The sequence below is a fragment of the Idiotropiscis lumnitzeri genome, chromosome 4 (genome assembly GCF_059441095.1).
Source record: "Idiotropiscis lumnitzeri isolate Australia: NSW breed Sydney's pygmy pipehorse chromosome 4, RoL_Ilum_1.0, whole genome shotgun sequence".
NCBI lineage: Eukaryota > Metazoa > Chordata > Actinopteri > Syngnathiformes > Syngnathidae > Idiotropiscis > Idiotropiscis lumnitzeri.
This window is the reverse complement of record NC_142394.1, coordinates 10,832,384-10,851,976: the sequence shown is the minus strand read 5'-3', so window position 1 is coordinate 10,851,976 and position 19,593 is coordinate 10,832,384. Positions and strand designations below refer to the sequence as shown.

Genomic DNA, 19,593 nt, shown 5'->3' with positions numbered 1-19,593 from the left:
ATGTAACAATTTGTAGCTAGTTGTGATTATCAGGCGCCAGGTCAACAATGTGAAGTATTCATTTCGTCTCTGGGCACCCATAAAGAATTTAATGATGAAACAAAGAAATTAAAGTGTTTTTTTGATGAGTTGGTGCGATATTGGGAGCCCATTGGAGTGTCGTTCGTCCCACGACACCTGAATGCACCGGCAGCGCAGGTGGCTGTGGGCGTGGTTTCATCCTTATGTTGGGGCATTTGTCTGCGCATGCCCGAGTGAGAAAAGTGCGTTTTAGAATGATTACCGGCGGAGGCCAGCGCAGAGACAGATTACGCGGCTCCACGCAACTGTTGTTTTAATCCCCTGAGCGAGGAGATTTAGACAGGAGAAAACACTGGCTTCGAACCCAGCAGCCATATTGTATGGAAAAACGGAGAGGACTCCACTTTCCGCGCAAAAAAGTATAGTCTTTGGTCCAACAACCCTGATAAGACTTTTGAGGAGTTTAAATTCGCCTTCAAGGCCACTGGCGGTGGGTTTCATGTTGGACAGCTAGCTTCGCCAGCTGGCTGGGAAGAAGAGAGAGAGACCGAGTTTTCAAATTATTTGGGCCCAATTACTTGTCTTCGAGGCGTTTATTGAACGCGCTGAAACATGAAGGACCGATTGGAGCAACTAAGAGCGGTGAGTCTGAGAATACACAGTTTTCTTTTTTGTATCTCCTTTATTGCCTTACTTCTCATAAACCTATGACCGATTTTAAATTATCTACATGAGATTACAGTCATGTTTTAAATATTTAAAGACTTCAAAGAATCTTCATTTAACTTTTCTATACAGAAAGTAACGTATGCCCTAAATTGATCTACAGCCGATGTCGTGCCAAGTAGACAAACAAATGCGGCACTAATTAGATTTCTTGTCATCAATTTGTGTCACGTGACTTGATCTATATAGTGTATCCCTTAATCTTCTATTTTCATATCTGATTACATCATGTCATCAATGAATAATCAAATTAAATATACGTATGTGTTATGTTTGATTTATTTTTTTACGATTTGCCGTATATGTAGTGCTTCACAGCCATTTGGACTGTTCATAGGCCAGTCTGTTAAGGAGGTGGTTTGCATTGCTCCTCCTCGGTTGTGACTGTTAATTTCAAGCCAGGATCATGTGACTATTACCATTACAGCACCTGCTAGGAGAGAATACAAAATATATGGTTGCAGACGAATAGTGGATTGAATGTGCATCATAAGGTGCCTTTTTTAGCATCCACATTGCTGACAGAATCATATAAGACAATACAATACAGGGTGAGGCCAAACGTTATTGTATCATGTCCAATTCGGGATGTGTTACCATAGTTACACCCAAGTCCTGGCCAAATATTTGTTGTGTTTGAAGTTGTTCAACTGTGCTATCACCCCAGGCTTCTGTGTCTCCCACAGCTGGCCTGTTTTTCAGGGAAATGAAGAACAAATAGCAGCTAAGGCATGCTGGGAAGTTAATAGGTTTGACCTTATTGGGGCACATATAGCTACTCTAATTACTCTCAACACTTTTTTTCCCTTCCTCTGAACCCAACACAAGGTTTTATTGCCAGTTCAATTTTCCCCATGTTAATATGTTTACTTTCCGGCTGTGTATCGCTCATGTGATATGCTTTGTGAGGTCAGCTGACATTTACCTGTTCTCTCTTTTGTTACTTTTTCCACGACTTGCCAATAAAGCTTTTTGTTTGTCACAACCATTTACACTTACCTGGTTCAAGCGATAACCGTGAAATAAAATTGTTGGTCACTCTTTGGTAGACCAGGTTTGTCATCACTGCAACGTTTCTGAGCAAAATGTTCCTTTAAATGCACGCAAAACATTGGCGCTGTAACATCCTTCATATAAAATGGACCGCTATAAAAACATGACAAAGTATTATCCCACAACACAATACCATTTCAGATGCTTGTAAACATCTTGAAAAATTTTTTACCTTTATAAAAATAATACAGTAATCAGCTTACAGCTAAGAACACAGATACAAAACACAAAACGTACAGTGACAATGCATGCACGTCAATGATTCTGATGTCAATGATGATAAAGAATGACCGTAATAGTTCAGTACAGTGTTAAACAATGAATATTTGACTGCACAGTGAAGCACAAGAGTTACATCAATGGTGCCGATGTTCCTGGGGCAGCTTGTGCTGGTACCAAAAGCCCGCTGCTACTTAGCCCGCTTGGTCAACATAGCAGTTAGAGCATCTTCATTGACTGACCTGAAACTGCTGGATTCATGCAATGATGTCACAAACTGGTGGTCGTAGACGGGTTTAAAAATGTTCAGCAGAACTGTTGTTTTGGATTCACTTGTTCTGATGTTCTATTAGTCCTAGTTTGGGGAAACTATTAAGAACCTAAGGAGACATGGACGCCTCCATTACAATAGCCCTCCTACGCTGACTGTCAATCACAAATCTAACGTGACTGCTGTTTAATTTGTGATTCCATGTGCATCTGCTGACTGCATGTTGGCGGAACTTTCACCTTGTGCTGTCCTTTGTGGAAGTTTGGTTGAGCAGATAACTAGTTTGAGGTTTAATTGGTATGGTTATGGTTGACAGTAACCTTTTGTTGTCTCGTTTAAAGAGACACTACAATACCACACATATCATACATATTGTGGAAGCTATTTTGCAATTGCCACAAAAATAAACTCTGACTTAGAGATCGTGGCTCGTGTTTTGCTTCTTGGTGCTATTGAGTTGGTAATTGCATTGGTCATGAAAGAGAAAAATGCCAAAAGATGAAATTGTGAATATGTGGGCGTCTGCTTTAATGACAAAGCTCAGTTTTTAATGTCACACATAACTTCGACGTTGTGCTGCACATGACATAAGAGAGGTTAGAATATATGTTGAGTGAGTATCACTTTGGATCATTTGTCTTTTTCGAGATACTTACACTGTCCCCAAATAAAGACCTGGGTGAACAAGGATAATAAGTACTGTACTTAGCTGAAACACACTCGCATTCAAAGCAGTGTAGACTGCAGTATCATCAACATCCACAACTCTCATTTCAGTTTAAAGCAAACACAATGTGCCATTTTAGACAGTTAAAAAGTGAGATTTTTAGAGACTATTGCAGATACATATCCATAAAAACAGTGTTTAACTTATTTAGACAAGTGCATTTTATTTATACAATTTCATGACAGTTTAAAAATATAAAGACATTACTTAAATTTGCTGTATGATTGATTAAAGTAACAGTGGAACAGTTCCAAAGTACTGCTTGGCCTAAGACCGTCATGGCTTCTAATCAACCATGCAGGCTTTTCAAATCCTGCTATCAGATTATGCTGATTGTGCTAGCACTGTCCACGCTACTGTGAGGATCACACCTTATGTCGTGGTGGCATTCTTGCCCCTGATATGTCCTGCGTCATGTCCTTTCCACGGTTTATGGAGACAAAGGCTGACAGTTTACCACATATGAAAGAGTTTTGGAGAAGATAAAGGGAAGGGAATTGCCTGGATTGTAGTGGAAGGATGTCAGTCATCAGTGATGCGCCTCAGCTCAGCAGTTGCCGTTAAAAAGACAATGACTACAGAAAATGATTGGACAAACTTCTGATAGAAAATACTGATAGGTGGATGCATCTTTTATTTTTAAAGCAGTTGTGCATCAATACTTGTCTAAATTGAAATACTTACATGAGCAAGACTTCTTAGTTGTATTCATCCACCACTGATTTGCTTTTCTTGCTTACTGTACATCATCTGCTTTCTGGCTTATTTTACTGAGTGAATATTTGTGGAAGGAAGTTAGCGCTTGCTCTAATCGATCTCATTCACGCCTCAGATTCTGGGAATGACTTGCTGAGGCATCAAGAAAAGAAAAACTTGTCACTATACTTGAATGTGTCCACAGTTGCCACAGTGGGGCCAAAGTCAAATATCAAAAGCAGCAATTTGATATCCAAATGAGAGTTCTCGTGTTGAACGTGAATGGTGTGAAAATACTGTAAAACATCTGATAAGGATGAACTTCATTTTAGTAAGAAATTACAGATAATAAAAAGAGTCAGATCATCTCTTTTCAACAGGTAATTAAATAGTCTATATATTCTTTGTGGGGTTAAACTCATATTTTTATGTACTTGTTGACATTGCGAAACAAATATGACTTCCAATATGAACGAAATACATCAGTGACACAAATCACGACTTCACACGGTGCAGTGTTTATGGAAGTAAATGTGGGCCCACCTCATTTCTTTATTTGCAACTTCCTAAATTCTTATTCTTTGCTCCTCTGTTTGCATGTCAGCGCCTTCCACCACGCATCCCATTAAGGCGACTTGATGATTGACAGAGGCGGGAGGTGGGAGGAGGGACAAATGTTTGCAGAAATGAGACGATAGTCCCTCGTTGACACAGTTTACCTGAGACTTCACTTAAAGACTGTCATGAATCAGCTATCTCCGCAACTCAAACATTACTTTGGGCTACTTTTATCTTTCAAGTGGAATCAAATTTAATTGAAATATGATCAATACAAGGTAACCTTCATAACTTTGCAGACGCAAACACAATCATTTGTGGGCCGTCCGAAGCACGTCTCGCCCTTCCCACGTCATACTTGGACTCGGCTAAATATGTGTATTCAACTTAAATAATGACAGTGAGAGAGTATTCACTATTCCTGTGTCGTTTGCTCTCCTGCGTGAAGAGTGGGCTATGTGGTGATTGAGGGAAAAGAGAAATGTCAGTAAAACAGGTCAAATCCAGATGTCAGGTGGTGAGGCAAAGCAGGATACTAGTTGCATATTCAATGTGGTTTCACCAAATGTGAGAGTAGTCTTAAGGCAGTATTTTAACATGTTTACTGAGAGTGATAGACACTCAAAACTCCCTGTGTAGGACATTTGACTACTTTACTGAAAATGCTTTTGAATCCACTGACTTATTTTTAGCTCACAGGGTCACCAGAAGACCTTATGTTGTGAGCGTAAAGCCTGGGATATAACATAAAGTTCCACTAAATCAGCAAGATAGGAATGTGTTGAGCAATGTATTATTTTATGAGTTAGTAACTAAACTTTAAAATCACATGACAAGTCTGTGCAATTTGACCAGTCTAGGAGTAATACGACAAAACGTTTTAGTCTAGCCCTCATAGTGCGTCCGGGACATGTTATCCGTCAATCCCAGGTCATATACAAACAAGGATCGTTTATGATTTGGATCATTTGTGGCTTTTGGTAACTTAACCTGCCCTAACCTTTGTGGAAAGAAACTTAAAAAATAAATATGTAAGAAGTAGAGGTAGAAAAAAGAAGCAGCATTGTGGGGGACAGAGTTTCCTGACTAAACTATGTTAACGCTAATTAATTGTCGGCTTGTATCGACCGCCCTATTTGACAACGACCTGAGCATAACTGCACCGTTGACAAGACTCTCCCGCAGCACGTTGTTCAAGCAGCCACTGGTGGACTCGTTCCTCTGTGGCTGTGACCATGAAGTGTTCATTTTTTTTTTTTTTCATCGCAGTAAGAGTTGCCTCCGCTTTTTGCCAGTCCCTAACAAGTTTCTCATTCGCTCCAAACTTTCTCTCCGCTGCTGGATTACGGTATACATTCTGGAGACAGAAAAGTCACCAATTGCCGGGAATGACATTGACTCTTACAGGCACAGTCTTGAAATTACCTGAAATTGGTGGTTTTGGACAGTGGAAGAAAGAGGCCACGTAAGCATGTCTCACTGATCTAATGCTCGAAAAAAATGTAACTCAATGTGTGTAACTGTTGGAAAGCATATTCTACACAGCAATATCTGTATTTCTCATGTACTTCAACATTTTGCTGCATGGAGAAGAGCCATGCGAGTCTACACCGCTTGCATTAAATATTGATGGCAGTGTTTGACTTTTTGTTTAAAATGGGTTGAGCTACTTTTGTCATTCATCAATATTGTGTCTGCAACCTGCTGCCCCATCTGTGTTTACTGACCTTGTGACTTTTCTTAAGCACCCAAAATGTGTTTGGTGTGATCAGGATCAGACTCGTGTATCTGTTGCAATGCTGCTAATGACGAAACAACTCCTTCCATAGTGCTTCACCAAAGTCATGTTTTTAAAGGTGCTCTATGTAACGAATAATTGAGAATAGAACTGTAACTAAATATTGTTTTAATAATGGATTTAATGTGATCTTTATTTTTCAATCAATACTGGCCTTAATTGTCTGTAGTGTTTGGACAGTTTATGATGGCTTTTCAACATGTTTTCACATAACATGGATTACCGATATGTTTTTTTTTCAGGGTCGATGTTATTATTATTAATATTATTATTATTATTAATCAAGAAGGCCAATAACCGATATTTGAAGCTGGTACACACAAATAAAAGGATACAATTTATATCACATTTTTTTTCACACTAAAATCCCCAACTCTTGACTGTTTAAATGCTTTTTTATGCACATATCTATTAAACCGCTTTTGTGATTTTTTTTTTTTCAGTAGTTTTTTAGGGCATAGAGAATCAATAATTTTGTTTTAAAATTCTAACAAAAAGTCCATGGATCGCCTGGACTCAGCAGCATGTCTTATAAAGTTAAATGAAAACAAACAATTAAAAATCTCCATTAAGTTTACTGCAGTGATAGTTGAAAAAATTGATCTACTGTAACCGAAAAGTTCATAATTTCACGTTTCACTGATCTTTGTTTTAAAATTCAAAACCAAAAAAGTGCATCCTCAACGCAGCCCGAGCCAAAAGAGAAATAAGCATCTCATTAATATGACTGTCTTCTTTCCGTTGCTTCTGGGTGTGTTCCTTTTTTTCATATTTAGCTGCCATCTTCATCATTCTGGTTTTCTGTGGCAGGAAGTAGTGAAACGAGCATCGCCATTATCAGAGATGGGCATTCCTTCCCAGGGACCGTTTAGGGATGGAGGTTGGAGAAGATAATTTAAATATAAAAAAGAAGGACGGACTAAACAAGGACAGAAGTGTTTTTTTTTTTTTGTGTCTTTAATCGTCCCTAACCCGGTCAAGTCCCCGCGGCCGCCCATTGCATTGACCGAAACACACCCAGCCTGTCTTGTGTGCGTAATCCGCCAATACACTACTTCAGACCAAATGTGATGCGTCACTACATGCCGGGCCGTATGGAGTTGAGTTCGCCCTCCAAGATGGCACAGATTTTGAAAGCTAAACATTTTATTATTGTGTTTTTATCTCATGAGGCATTGAGGCAGACAATTGCACTTGGAATTTCTAGGCAGAAGAACAACTTTACAGTCACCTACTTTCACATGATGACAGGTATATGGAAGTCATTATTCAACAAGATCTTGTACGATCACAGTGTTGCATCAAAATCACATTTATTACACAACAGCAGAGATATCCCTAAAAACATTGCTCCAATAGTTTATATTTTAACAGCTGTTTTCTGAAGCCGAGTCATGCTTGGTTGTCACCTGAGCCCAGAGCAACTGGGATGTCATTTTCAGTTGAGAGCAAGTGACAAAATGGCCGCTCCCAAAAAACGGGTGGACTTTACTGCTTGACTCATATTCCACAAACACAATTTCAATCAGTATGCTTAGAACCGTGGGGCTGCATTGAACATATTCTTGTAAAGAATTCTTTTTTAGAAGATGACTTCCCCGTTAAAAAAATGTTTGCTTATTGTATGAGAGTTTCAGGGTTTTTTTTTTTTGTTATAATGATCTAATATTAGAAAATAGATTTCTGCAGGGCTCTGTCATTTCTATTGCACCGTTTTAAAACAGCTAAGAGGGTTCCTCCTCCACCCCCATTAAGTACTAGGAAATACATTTTCCAACTTCCCCCTTATAATCAAAACTAATTTACAAGCCAGTCTGTGTACATTGGGGTTATCTGCAGCAACTTTGGCCTAAGGTTAGTTTGTTCAACAGGATGTCTCTAACAGTGCCGCGCCAGCGCTCTTAAGTGGCTGGATTGTTATCTGCTTCTCACTAAAGGAAAGGTGACTGATTGGGACTGCTTTGAAACTTTTTGAACGAAAACTCCCATGTGTTTCCACGACAAAATGCACGCACGTGACAATACATCTAATTTAAAAACGTGTTTATACAAAGTTGCTTCTGGGACGTCTAATGTCTAATTAAGTTTTTAATTGCTTGAATACAAATAATTGTGTTTCAAGAATGCCTAGCCACCCATCAAGTGTGAAATTTCACAACCAAGCAAAATAACTGTCAAATATTGTAATTTATGACAATGAGAGGCAGAGCGTTTGCGGCATGAGGGTTATATTTTGCGTTAAGTAGTGTGTCCATTGCACCACACTCTGTAATTTGGCGATTTAAAATCTATGGATGGAAACCTGGGGGCTGCTATAATTTCATGGAGCAACTGCATAAAATGTCACATTTAATTAATGAAGTAATCCTCACACTTGCTTTAGCTTTCAAATTCTGACACTTGTTCTATTTTTGCGGATTCAGACTTGCAATCAAGATGACGATGAAGTGGAGATTGCTATGGACAATGCGGCCTTTATGGATGAGTTCTTCTCCCAGGTGAGTTTTTGAATGAAAACAATATCCCTGCAAGTTACTACTTTCAGATGTTAGCATACACGCAGCTAACTTGCCTTTGAATCTTTCAGATTGAGGACATCAGGAACAGCATCGACAAAATTGACGAGAATGTGGCTACGGTCAAAAAGCTTTTCTCTGTCATTCTGTCTGCTCCCACGTCAGATCAAAGTAAGACATCTCACCACCGCAATGTCATGTTGGTGCAATTTGTTATTGCATATCCTGCTTATGCATGGTTAAATGTTATCTAGTTTTTCAATGTTCTTACTATACAGACAAATTCTCTCAATGGTCGCTTTATTCGGCACACCTATATAATAAGTTGATATCTGGTAAGAGCAGCTCTATCAAAATTAAATGCTGTAGTTTCTGCGTTAACTTCATTGAAATGCTGATTGTATATTTTTTAGTTATGCTCAGCTCATTTAGATAAACACAAAAATATTCTCAGTACTGTATACAATGATGCCGTATACCTCATGTCCATCACAAAGTATTTGCTGGATTAATCACAGTTTTTCTCTTCATGAAGTTTGACTCTTTGGAACAGCTTTTGTATCGGATTTTTAGAGAGAGTGCAGATGCATGTATAACTAATGGTTTATGCTGTACATAAAGGCTGACATTTTTCCATACCCACACAAAAATACACGTGTTAATTCAATGTTATCATAACAATAAATGTAAGGTGGCTTCAAAACTGGTTTAGGATAAAGACGTTTGACTTGATTGTATGTTAATGTGTTAGAAACATGTCTGTTCCTTTCAGAAACACAGGATGAATTGGAAGCAATAACCAATGACATCAAGAAAATGGCAAACAACGCAAGAAACAAACTCAAGAGTAAGCCAGGATCCTTCAATATACACGCATCAGACTTGTGTGAGTAATCTGAAATTCTCTGCAGCCATCGAGAGGAATCTGGAGTCAGAAGAACAGGAGCGGGTGTCTGCTGACATGCGGATACGTAAATCACAGGTTAAAAACATAATTTGACTTTGAATGATCAATTTCTTATTTCCTTGCTAATCATTTTGTTACTGTCTTCCAGCACGCAGTGTTGTCGAGGAAGTTTGTGGAGGTCATGACAAAGTATAATGAAGCTCAGGTAGACTTCAGGGAGAGGAGTAAAGGACGTATTCAGAGACAGCTAGAGATCAGTGAGTGACGCCTGTCCATAAAGAATCCAGGCTCAAGTGTGACAGTCATATGTTTCCATCTCAAACAATTAATTTGTCATTTATTTTAGCCGGAAAGGCAACAACTGATGACGAACTTGAGGAGATGTTGGAGAGCGGCAATGCTGCTGTGTTTACTGCAGGGGTGAGTGTGGTGCCTTTATGTTGCACTTTTCCTTGCTCATTAACAGAGTTCAATCCAAGCTGTCAGCGCTCTCATTAAAACACAAAATAACTGGTTAATGTTTAGCTTTGGATTTGGTCCAGTGAGCTCAAAAGTCATTTCCCATTGTTGAGCCTTGAATCCAGACTGAGTAAAATGCCTTAGAGAAGTGTTTGTTTGTTTTACTGCGCAAATGCAGGGCTGAGCCGTCACAAATAAATGCTCATCGGTGCACCTCCACTGATACATGTATTGATCGCAACCTGGATAGAATTTTTTTTTCCCATTGGTCATAGCAGGCTGCTGCTTTGAAATGTTTCCTGTTGGAAATTGGATATTACACTTGAGGCTGCTTGACTACAATAATGCACTCACTGCAAACTTTGGTACGCCTACGCAAACTGAGATGAGGCGCAAGAGCTGTCAGAGGGGTATTTTATTAAATTCATTATGTTTATGTCAACATGGTATATTTGCATCTCAACACGGGACAAACAATATCCTTCTATGAACTGTATCCATGCAGCACTTTTGTATTCTGTCTTAAGGCACCGAAGCTTCCAGTGTGGGGTAGACACTATAGAGGAGCGTACCGCTGACGTGATGTAACCCTAGCCCTAAGTCCTTAACGGACTCAAAAATAAAAAGGACCGCTCTTGTGTTTAACACCAGGACTACCCAAATTCTAAAACGCCTTAGATCTCCTATAGCCATCATTTGTCTTTGACAGGGAAGTCCCGACATTAAGCTTGACTGCACACCTATGGAATCCAAATTACTGTGGCGATTGCTTTGATATTTTCAGAGTTTGAAGTGGGCATATGTAGAAATGTGCATGTGAATTTTTGATAATGATTGGTCACTGTGTTGACATTAAGCTTTTTGACATTAAAGGTTTTAGATCGTCCTATTTTGATGGCTTATCCTCTGGCAAAGACGTCATCCCCTAAAATGATTACTCGTTGTTTGAGGAACTATTTAAGTTACTTAATTTCTTAAGTCTTTTCTGAGTATCTTTTAATGCAAATAATATATTGTTCCTCTCCTGCAGGTCAATTCACTTGAGAAAACTAGATGAAGTAAAGTTATTCTCCTATCTCACTGTTCAGAATAAGTGGGATATCTTCACATATCTGTGTGTTGCCAAATACCACTTGAGGCCAATACAGAGAAGGGATCATTGTGAATGCATTTGGACAAATGTGTGGCTTTTCCTCCTTCACTTCAGTTTCCTCTTCAATGCAGTTGGTGCATAAGTTTGTACAGTTTTGTGGGTGTGTGGTTTTCTAAAAGAGAAGGAGGAAAAAAGTACAAGTAGGCAAGTCCACACATCATAAACACTGTTTAGCCAGCAACATTTAAACAGCCAACACAGCACTTCCCATTTTGACACACTTAATTTGGAACTCAGTGCACTATTTGACGGACTGTTGGTAACTTACTAATCACGACACACATTCACTAATGATCATCACTCACTAATCATGACTTTATTTTGGCATGCGTATGTATTTGAATGATACTACTTATTGGTCGCACACTGCTGAATAAATGCAAAGTGCTGTGTTCCAGTTATACTCAGACCGGTGACTGGATCAAACACTCTTCTTCTCGAGACACACGTGTAAATGCACATGCACAAATCTCATGAACTAAAGTCAAACATTATTCAAATACATGTAAACTTAAAGCAGAAGCTAAGTTTAAAATGTTCAATACACCGCCACGAGTCTAAACACGGCATTCTGATTAATATTGTATTTGTGGAATATGAATTAAGCAGCATCCACCCGTTTTCTAGCCATCTCGGGGGGGGGGGGCGGCGGCCATTTTTCCACTCTGTTCACTGAAAATGACATCACAGTGCCTAAGGGCTCAGATAACGACCAATCACGGCTCACCTATCTTCTGAGTTGGGTTTTGTGACACTCGCAAGCTGAGCTGTGATTGGGCGTTACCAGAGCCCTATTTCTTGCTGAGGAAAGTGGGGACAGCTAAAAAGTGTGTGTACGTGTATGTGTTTAAATGTTTGCACTGACATTGCAGATTGTGGACTCTGGCATTTCCAAACAAGCCTTGAGTGAGATTGAAGCCCGACACAAAGACATTGTTCGTCTGGAAAGTAGCATCAAAGAGCTGCACGACATGTTTGTAGACATCGCCATGCTGGTGGAGAACCAGGTACGTTCATCTCCCCATCCACCTGCCCAACATGTCTCCCAGTCAGTCACCTTCATTTTCGAGTACTACTTACACTTTGCATTCTTTGACTTCTTTCCCTCTGATTTGTGTGCATCCGGACTGCATTCGCCTCGTTATGTTCATCTGTCTCTGTCTGTCTTCCTTTTGTCTTTTCCAGCGTCATGAAAATTTCATTTTTCCTATTACGGTCTTAGACCAACTGCATCCCATCATCGCTCATCATTTATGGGTCAACATGAAAGACTTTTGTAAGACTCAAATCATCAGAGTAGCTCTCATAATAGCCTTTACAGCCTTGACTTTTTTTCCCATAACACACATCTGGTATAATATATTTGCTTGATCACCATGCTTCTTGAGGGCAACTCTATATTGAGGTAAGGGGCGCTTGATATGTTTCTAATTGCACTGTTTCTTTACAAACTCTTTTTAGTCTCTCTCACTTCAACATATTTTCAAGTGCATCTTATAAATTGTTCATTTGCGTTTTACCGCTCAATTACAATGAAGTGGTGCCTTGAGATGAGAGTGACCCGACTTAACTCATTCACTGCCATTGACGGATATTGACGTCAAAAAGGACTTTCATTTGACGTGGGCTGACAGTGAATGAGTTAATTTTTTTGAGTTATGAGCTGTTGTTTGAGGGATTTTTTTTTTTTTACGCTGGAACGAATTAAGGGCCTTTAAGTTCATTTCAATCGGAAAAATGTGTTTTCAGTTAGGAGCGCGGCCAATAAATGAAAGTCATATCTTAAGGCACCACTCTATCTGTTTTTCTTGTTAATGGAACTTTATCTAAGTGACCTACTTGTAATTTCCAGGGTGACATAGTAGACAACATAGAGCAGAATGTTTCCAAGTCAGTGGACCACATCATGGTTGCGAAAGAGCAGACCAAAAAGGCTCTAAGGTACCAGACCAAAGCACGCAAGGTAATGTTATCCAGCCAACTGATAATCAGTTTGACCTGTATTTGTTTGTTTCTCACTGCCCGCTCTTAGTGGCCCGATACACACACGCAGACAAGCAGAGAAGGGCCTAGCTACACACAAAGCATCTTCAATTCATTCATCTCCAAGTTCCCCCTCTTATGTTATGTATTTAGTATGTATTAATGAATTCATAATTACTCTGGACACCATGCACCACGAAAGGGGGGAATGATTGACAGGATTGAGAGCAACATGGACCAATCAGTGGGCTTCGTGGAGCGTGCAGTTGCAGACACTAAAAAAGCTGCAAAGTTTCAGCAAGAGGCCCGACGCGTGAGTCACCACCGTGGTTATCAGTGGGTCTGTTTCCCAAAAGCATGGAAATAATTTTATTTTGTCACCTCAAATTGTGACGCAGCCGAGGCCTGAACATTTCAGCGCTGTTTTTTGGTAGTCTGCTGATACCGATGGTAAAATGAAAGCGGCCACATAGTACAGCGCCACAATAAGTTCCAAATGTGGTCAAGCATTAGAATAGTATTCAAAACACTCTATTATTTGATTTGAGACTAAATGAAGACCTCTTATAAAGAAGCATTCGGCTCAGCTTGTCTAAGAGAGTTCCAATACAAGAGCTGTATTACCAAGGTTATTTTAGTTCATAAAAATTAACGAAATAACTAAAACCGAAATTGAGAAGACATCTTCGTTAACAAAATAAAATCAAAAACTAAACTGATTTAGAAAAACGAAAACTAACAAACTACATTTTGCGTTTACAGAACTAACTATAATTGTAAAGAAAATGTGCTTCGTTTTCGTCTTTGGTAAGTAATTTCATACACGAGCCTTTGGGCTTGATTTTAAAAGCATTTCTTTCGATATTAGCGTCATGGACGTTTTCTGTGTTTTTTCTTCACAACTTTGTAACCAACAAAGTTCTTTTTTATTGAATTCCCTCATGCAAATAGATTATTAATTTTATGTGATACTTTGGAGTGCTGCAGTTCAAAATGTATGCAGTCACTTAACAGTATTCTTATCAAAGTGCTTATAAACATACAATGTTTTCCATGAAAAACGGAGAGTGGGAGGTGAGAACACCCTAATTTAAAAAGTTCTTTTTTTTTTAATATTTAAAAAGAAATTGAAAACAAATCAACGAATATGCAAATCTGCAGGTCCCGAACCATGAGTATGCGGAGCCCATTGTGTATCCACATCCTGTCAGTACAAGAAAGTGCAGAGAAGACAAATTCCTCTTGAATCATGCTTTTGGGAGCTCAGTACCCTTCTCCGGACCCTCACTGTAATCCTGCCTGTTCCTCTATGATCCTACCGCCCCAACCATACCAAAACACATACATGAACACCCCCACACACACACACACACATACACACAAAGGAACAAAAACTAAATATTTTCTATGGACCAAACAGTGGACCAAAACCACTGTTTGTGTGTTTTTGTGTTTTAAGAATTTATATTGACCTGCCAATGTAAGTCAACGTTCATGACAAAATTGATACATTGCTGTAGTCAACATTAGTCATGTTTATTTTAATGCCAATTTTGATGGCAAGTGAAATGTATGTAACTTGTATTTGATGTCGCTAACGAGCTCTGATGGGAGTTTTGATATGGACTGTGTAGTTCTGTAAGAAGAGCAACAAAGCCCAAGCTCATCTTGTGGAACTGACCCACTTCCTTCTGTTGACTTCAATTTATGAGTATACTCACCATCATTGAAGCTCTGAACTTATAGTATGTGTGGCATCTATATACCGTGTTTCCTCAAATTGTTGCCAGGTGTGTCTATTTACTGAACTGGACAAATGATTAGGCTATGGACTACATGGTTATTATATTTACAATCGATTGTGATGTTATGAAAGGTAGATAGATTGTCATAGCAACGATATTCACACACATATTCTATCATTAATAAGATAAACACAACCAAAAAGAAAGACCCTAAAGCTTTAAAAGTAATCCAAGCATGACGGGCAGAATAAATTATGATGTTAAATGTTGGCATGTAAGTATTCACGGGCGGTTACCAGATGCTGACTGAATGTTAACCGTGAGCAAAAATATTTTGCTCTAACAGAATCACACCATTGCGATTACAACTCTGTTGAAATGTTTGGGTAAATGACTTTTTTTTTTTTCATTGAACACGCTCCGATTGTAAATTTGTAAGCATAAAGGAATGAATCCATTTTTTTTTTTTTTCAAAATATGGTACAACAGTCGAAGTATTTATTATTTTGAAAATAAGTAGCTATGTTTCTGTTATTCTCCGCGTTGCGTTAGATTTGCCGGCTGGCTAGCATGGCCGTTATCTGCCTTTGGAGCAGGACTCTACCATTTATTTAAACAACTGCAGACACGCTAACTCTCACAGTTGGTTGCAAGCATTCATTTCAACACCGCGTTTTATACATACATTACCTTGAATTTGTCGACAAGTGATGGTGAGTGAATTACAACTTCCCAATATAATTTCTAAAAATCAGTCCTCTATATATTGTTCATGTGGACAACACGCCCATCGATTAAATTGGGTCATACCAGCTATTAGAATGAAGGCCTTTATCTGAGGAAATACGATATATCTTACTGTACTGTGCAGTCGCCAAAAAACAGATTGTGACAAACACAAATAACAGTCATGAGGATAGCACTGGAGGGTGGAAATTCTTTTGAAGGGTCCCATCTGTACTTCCCAACAGAGATTGGTGCAAGTAGTGCTGATTGTTCTGGTCTTGCTGGCCGTGCTAGCTCTCATAATCGGGTTGTCAGTGGGCCTGACGCGCAGGTGACGAGATGTTTGAGTAAGACGATTGCTAAGGGTGAGTAACTCTGGCACATATAACCTCACAAAGGGTGGAGGTGTTCAGCCTTCTTTTAAAAGGGTTTGCATGAGTTTGCTGTTCCACTAAGGCTTTGTGTGCACACGACTTATTGTATGTGTATGCGGTGTAACTCTTTTGGGCGGGTGGGTGTTTTCTCTCCCTCCATCGAGCAAACAAACAAAGTGGTGCTAGCGGCGACGGCATTTCCTTTCCTGTGCAAGTAGAGACTGACTTTTCGCTAATTCTTGTTCTCCCTCTTTGTAGAAGACGATCATTATCTGTGTCATCTGTGCGGTGCTTATTGTCATCCTCCTCGCCGTCATCCTCTCACAGACTCTATAGCGGGACGTCCGTCATCACCATCATCTTCACTCCATCACTCATGTGCAAACCAAAGGAAAGACTTTTAAAGCACTGTACCTCATGTACTTCTCATTCATTATCTGGTTGAACATCTGGATGAACAGCTTGTGATACAGAATGATTATGATCTTAATTCTCTGAAGCTAAAGACAGTTTGTTTTGCTTCAATTGAAGACACAAGACTGAACCTGGTATGTGGCAAACATTGGTGATGGGCCACAATGTAGCGCTACTCCAGTGTCTCCCCCCCCCCCACACACACACATTTTCAAGTGTTGGAAAGTGACTTCATGAGCGACAAGTTAAGGACCTGACTCGCTGCTCAAAGCACATCACCTCCCTCCTTATTTTTACGACTTGCCTTCTATGAGCCTTTGACACATTTCACAATGTACTGGGAATTGTTTGGTTCGTGGGAGTTGTGGCACTTTCACGTAATTGAGCTTAGTTGTAAATATGTTATTATAAATAGTCAAGTTATGTCTTTGTTTGTCATCAACCCTGAGCCCTGAATATGCCTGTTTAAAAGTGCACATGTGAAGTCCTTGCTCCTCATTGCAGTTGATGAGTGAACAAGCATGATATAATACCAAATATTTTTTATGAAAGATTTTAATGCCAAGGGCTAAAAAAAGGCCTCAAGAAGTACCACAAGTAGCAATGGTAACCAAAATGTCTGTGTTTTAATTTGTCAATGGATGTGTTGCTAATAAAGTTGCGCCAACATAATGGACACCATTCAAAGCTGTTGCCTGGCTGGTGGCTTCTTTTACCAAAGTGCTGTTGTATTCAGATTAGTTCATGATTTCAAGCAAATAATTGCCAAATAAATAAAATACCTCAAGTATTCTGACTATCATACTTCATCCAAAAATCTCTGTTGTTTTCCAAAATATTTTTTCATCCCACGCACAATACAATACAATGCAACTTTATTTTTATAGCACATTTCACAACAGCTGGAGCTATAACAAAGCGCTTTCCAGACGGTGTCATGGAAATTAGCGGGAAATTAGCACACAAATCACAAGAGTGACGGTACCGTGAGGAATCACACTTGAAAGAAATAATTCTGATCGTAAGTTTTATTGATGGAATTTCATGGTCAGGGGGGGTATTTTTATTATTAACAAAAATAATCAACTTAGTATGAGTTCTTATTTTCGAGTCTCACAGAGTTTCTTCCTTGGGCCTGCTCCGTGACTGCAATTCATGAGTGGAACAGTTGCACAGTGCCATTGAAAGACTGCAGCCTGCATGGCGCCATTAATATAATATAATCCGGTGCCATCTGGTTAATTTGTTGATATGAATCACCTTTCAAAATCTATGGAAATGTCTTCAAAGAGGTAAGTCCCCCCCCCTTCCTTACTCTGATAATCCTCTTTTAATACACACAGACACACCCACGTGCACACACTTCTCTTTCCCTTGGTTTTCCCCACCTCCACTTGGTGTGCCTCATTTTGAGTTTACAACGCCTGAGTAATTATTTTATGTCCCGTGTCTGCAGAAAAAGATGATGATAACTTTGTGTTGTGCCATCATTGGAATCGTGGTGTTCTCCTATCTCTACAGCTTCTTCTCATAAAAGGTATCATTCATCAAACATGAAACGATTAAAGAAAGAAAAAGTCAGTCTAAATATGCGTTTTTGTCGTGTGTGTGTGTGTGTGTGTGTGTTTGTTTCAAGGGATTTCTCAAAACGTTTCATTATCCTGTTTGAATTGCGTGAATTGATCGTGTCCCTCTCTGCTCCTGCAGTTCCTTCCCCCTGGATAGATTATTTGATTGTAACTGTTGTGTTTTATTTTCTGTATGAATCATAATGATGTGATGTATTTTTGGCACGCCGCACCACACCACCCCCTGGTGCTAATGTAAAAATGGTTAAATGAAATATTTTCCAAGCGTTCCAAAATTGTGTTGGAGATTAAGTTGTCTTTTGTCGGATTTAAAAAACAGATTACCCGCGTTCAAATGACTACTGGGGTAGAAATATTATTTTAAGACTTGTCAGATGTCACAAACATGATTTGTGCGTGATCGTGTTGTGCGTGCGTGTGTGCTCTCAAAATGGGTTCACGGTAATTGTTTTTTCGTCTTGAGTTGTCACTCACTCCCTGGCTGCCTGTCAACCCAGAAAAGCGTGTTATGTAATAAACCATAGCTGTGCGTTGTACCAGCTGGCGTACGTGTCGTTTCTTCGGCTAACTGGATTCTTATTACACTTCACATCTCCTAAAAATTACTCTCATGGTTTTTCTGGTCCTAATCGATTTCGTGTTATATCACCCTGCGAGTATTAAGGAAAATCCTGTATCTGCCTTGTTTTTATTCCTTCTCTTCCGACATGTAAGAAGAGAACAAGGCCGTCCGAACCTATGCCGTCATCATAGAGAACGGTGCGTTTGATTTGTCTCTCGGAGCAGCCAACGGACAACTTTTCAAACGGGGAGTCGAGCCTTGAGTTCGGCACGTGATTGCAATAAATGTTTAATCTCTTTAAAAAAAAAAAAAAGATTTTATTAAACGATTGGTTAGTGGTTTTCAAAGTTTTGGCCCATTATGGTGTGTGAAAGAAGCACTGAAATAAACTGCATTACATATTTCAGAAGTTTAAGTGTTTCTTGTTAAAATACAGTTCACTTGTGTTAAACTTTCAGGAACAATACAGTTGCACAGTTGCATTAATTTAAATTGTATTTTTTTTTTTCTAGATTTTTCTCTATTCAACGATGTGAATTTTATTTTTAAAATGTTTTTTTCTTCCCCTTTTTGATGAACACTGGGGCCTACTCTGTTACTGTATTTTAATGTCAATTATGATGGTGGTAGTTGGAGCGCTAAGTATTTTTTGAGGTGGTACTCTATCTGAAAAGTTGGAGAAACACTGGGTTCTTTTATTTATTCTGCATTATAAAATAAAATACTTGCCAAAGGCAAGTCAAAAAAAAAGTCAGGATGACCCAGGACACACTGGAGAGAGAATGTCTCCCAACTGGCCTGGGAACGGCTAGAATCCCCCTGGAAGAGCAGGACGAAGTGGCTGGGGAGAGGAAGTCTGGACTTGTTAAAGGTGCTGTCCTGGTAACACCACAGCTGATAAATGCAAGAAGATGGATGGATGGAAAATGAAATGTTAGTAAAATATACATTTGACATTGACATTTATTATTAGTTCATTTATTGTAAATTGAATAATCACCAATATTCGAAAACAAACTTGATTCATTATTCCAATTGTTACAGACTATTCATCCATCCATTATCTGAGCCGCTTATCCTCACAAAGGTAATGCTG

General features: G+C 39.2%; 1 protein-coding gene across 4 annotated transcripts; it reads left to right on the top strand.

Moving 5' to 3' along the window:
• The first annotated feature begins 235 nt into the window (after positions 1 to 235).
• stx3b (syntaxin 3b) lies at positions 236 to 18,471 on the top strand. 4 transcript variants are annotated; one of them, XM_088293290.1, is made up of 11 exons: positions 236 to 663; positions 8,493 to 8,567; positions 8,657 to 8,756; positions 9,358 to 9,432; positions 9,497 to 9,567; positions 9,641 to 9,749; positions 9,839 to 9,912; positions 11,977 to 12,111; positions 13,290 to 13,400; positions 17,803 to 17,883; positions 17,983 to 18,471. In XM_088293290.1, the coding sequence occupies exons 1-10, from the start codon at positions 634 to 636 to the stop codon at positions 17,878 to 17,880; spliced, it is 858 nt and encodes a 285-aa protein (XP_088149416.1). In that variant the 5' UTR covers positions 236 to 633; the 3' UTR covers positions 17,881 to 17,883; positions 17,983 to 18,471. The 4 variants fall into 4 exon arrangements, with proteins under 4 accessions (XP_088149416.1, XP_088149415.1, XP_088149417.1 ...); XM_088293288.1 differs by lacking the exons at positions 13,290 to 13,400; positions 17,803 to 17,883; positions 17,983 to 18,471 and adding exons at positions 12,957 to 13,067; positions 15,804 to 15,923; positions 16,191 to 17,150 and having other exon boundaries at positions 237 to 663; XM_088293289.1 differs by lacking the exons at positions 13,290 to 13,400; positions 17,803 to 17,883; positions 17,983 to 18,471 and adding exons at positions 12,957 to 13,067; positions 16,191 to 17,150.
• The last annotated feature ends 1,122 nt before the right edge of the window (positions 18,472 to 19,593 follow it).

What these genes read in the sequence shown, in the direction of transcription:
- stx3b (XM_088293288.1), top strand. Translation starts at nt 634, where the DNA reads ATGAAGGACCGATTGGAGCAACTAAGAGCG. An exon ending in CGCAAGAAACAAACTCAAGA is followed by an intron (nt 9,433 to 9,496) that starts GTAAGCCAGGAT and finishes AATTCTCTGCAG; the next exon opens with CCATCGAGAGGAATCTGGAG. An exon ending in TGCGGATACGTAAATCACAG is followed by an intron (nt 9,568 to 9,640) that starts GTTAAAAACATA and finishes ACTGTCTTCCAG; the next exon opens with CACGCAGTGTTGTCGAGGAA.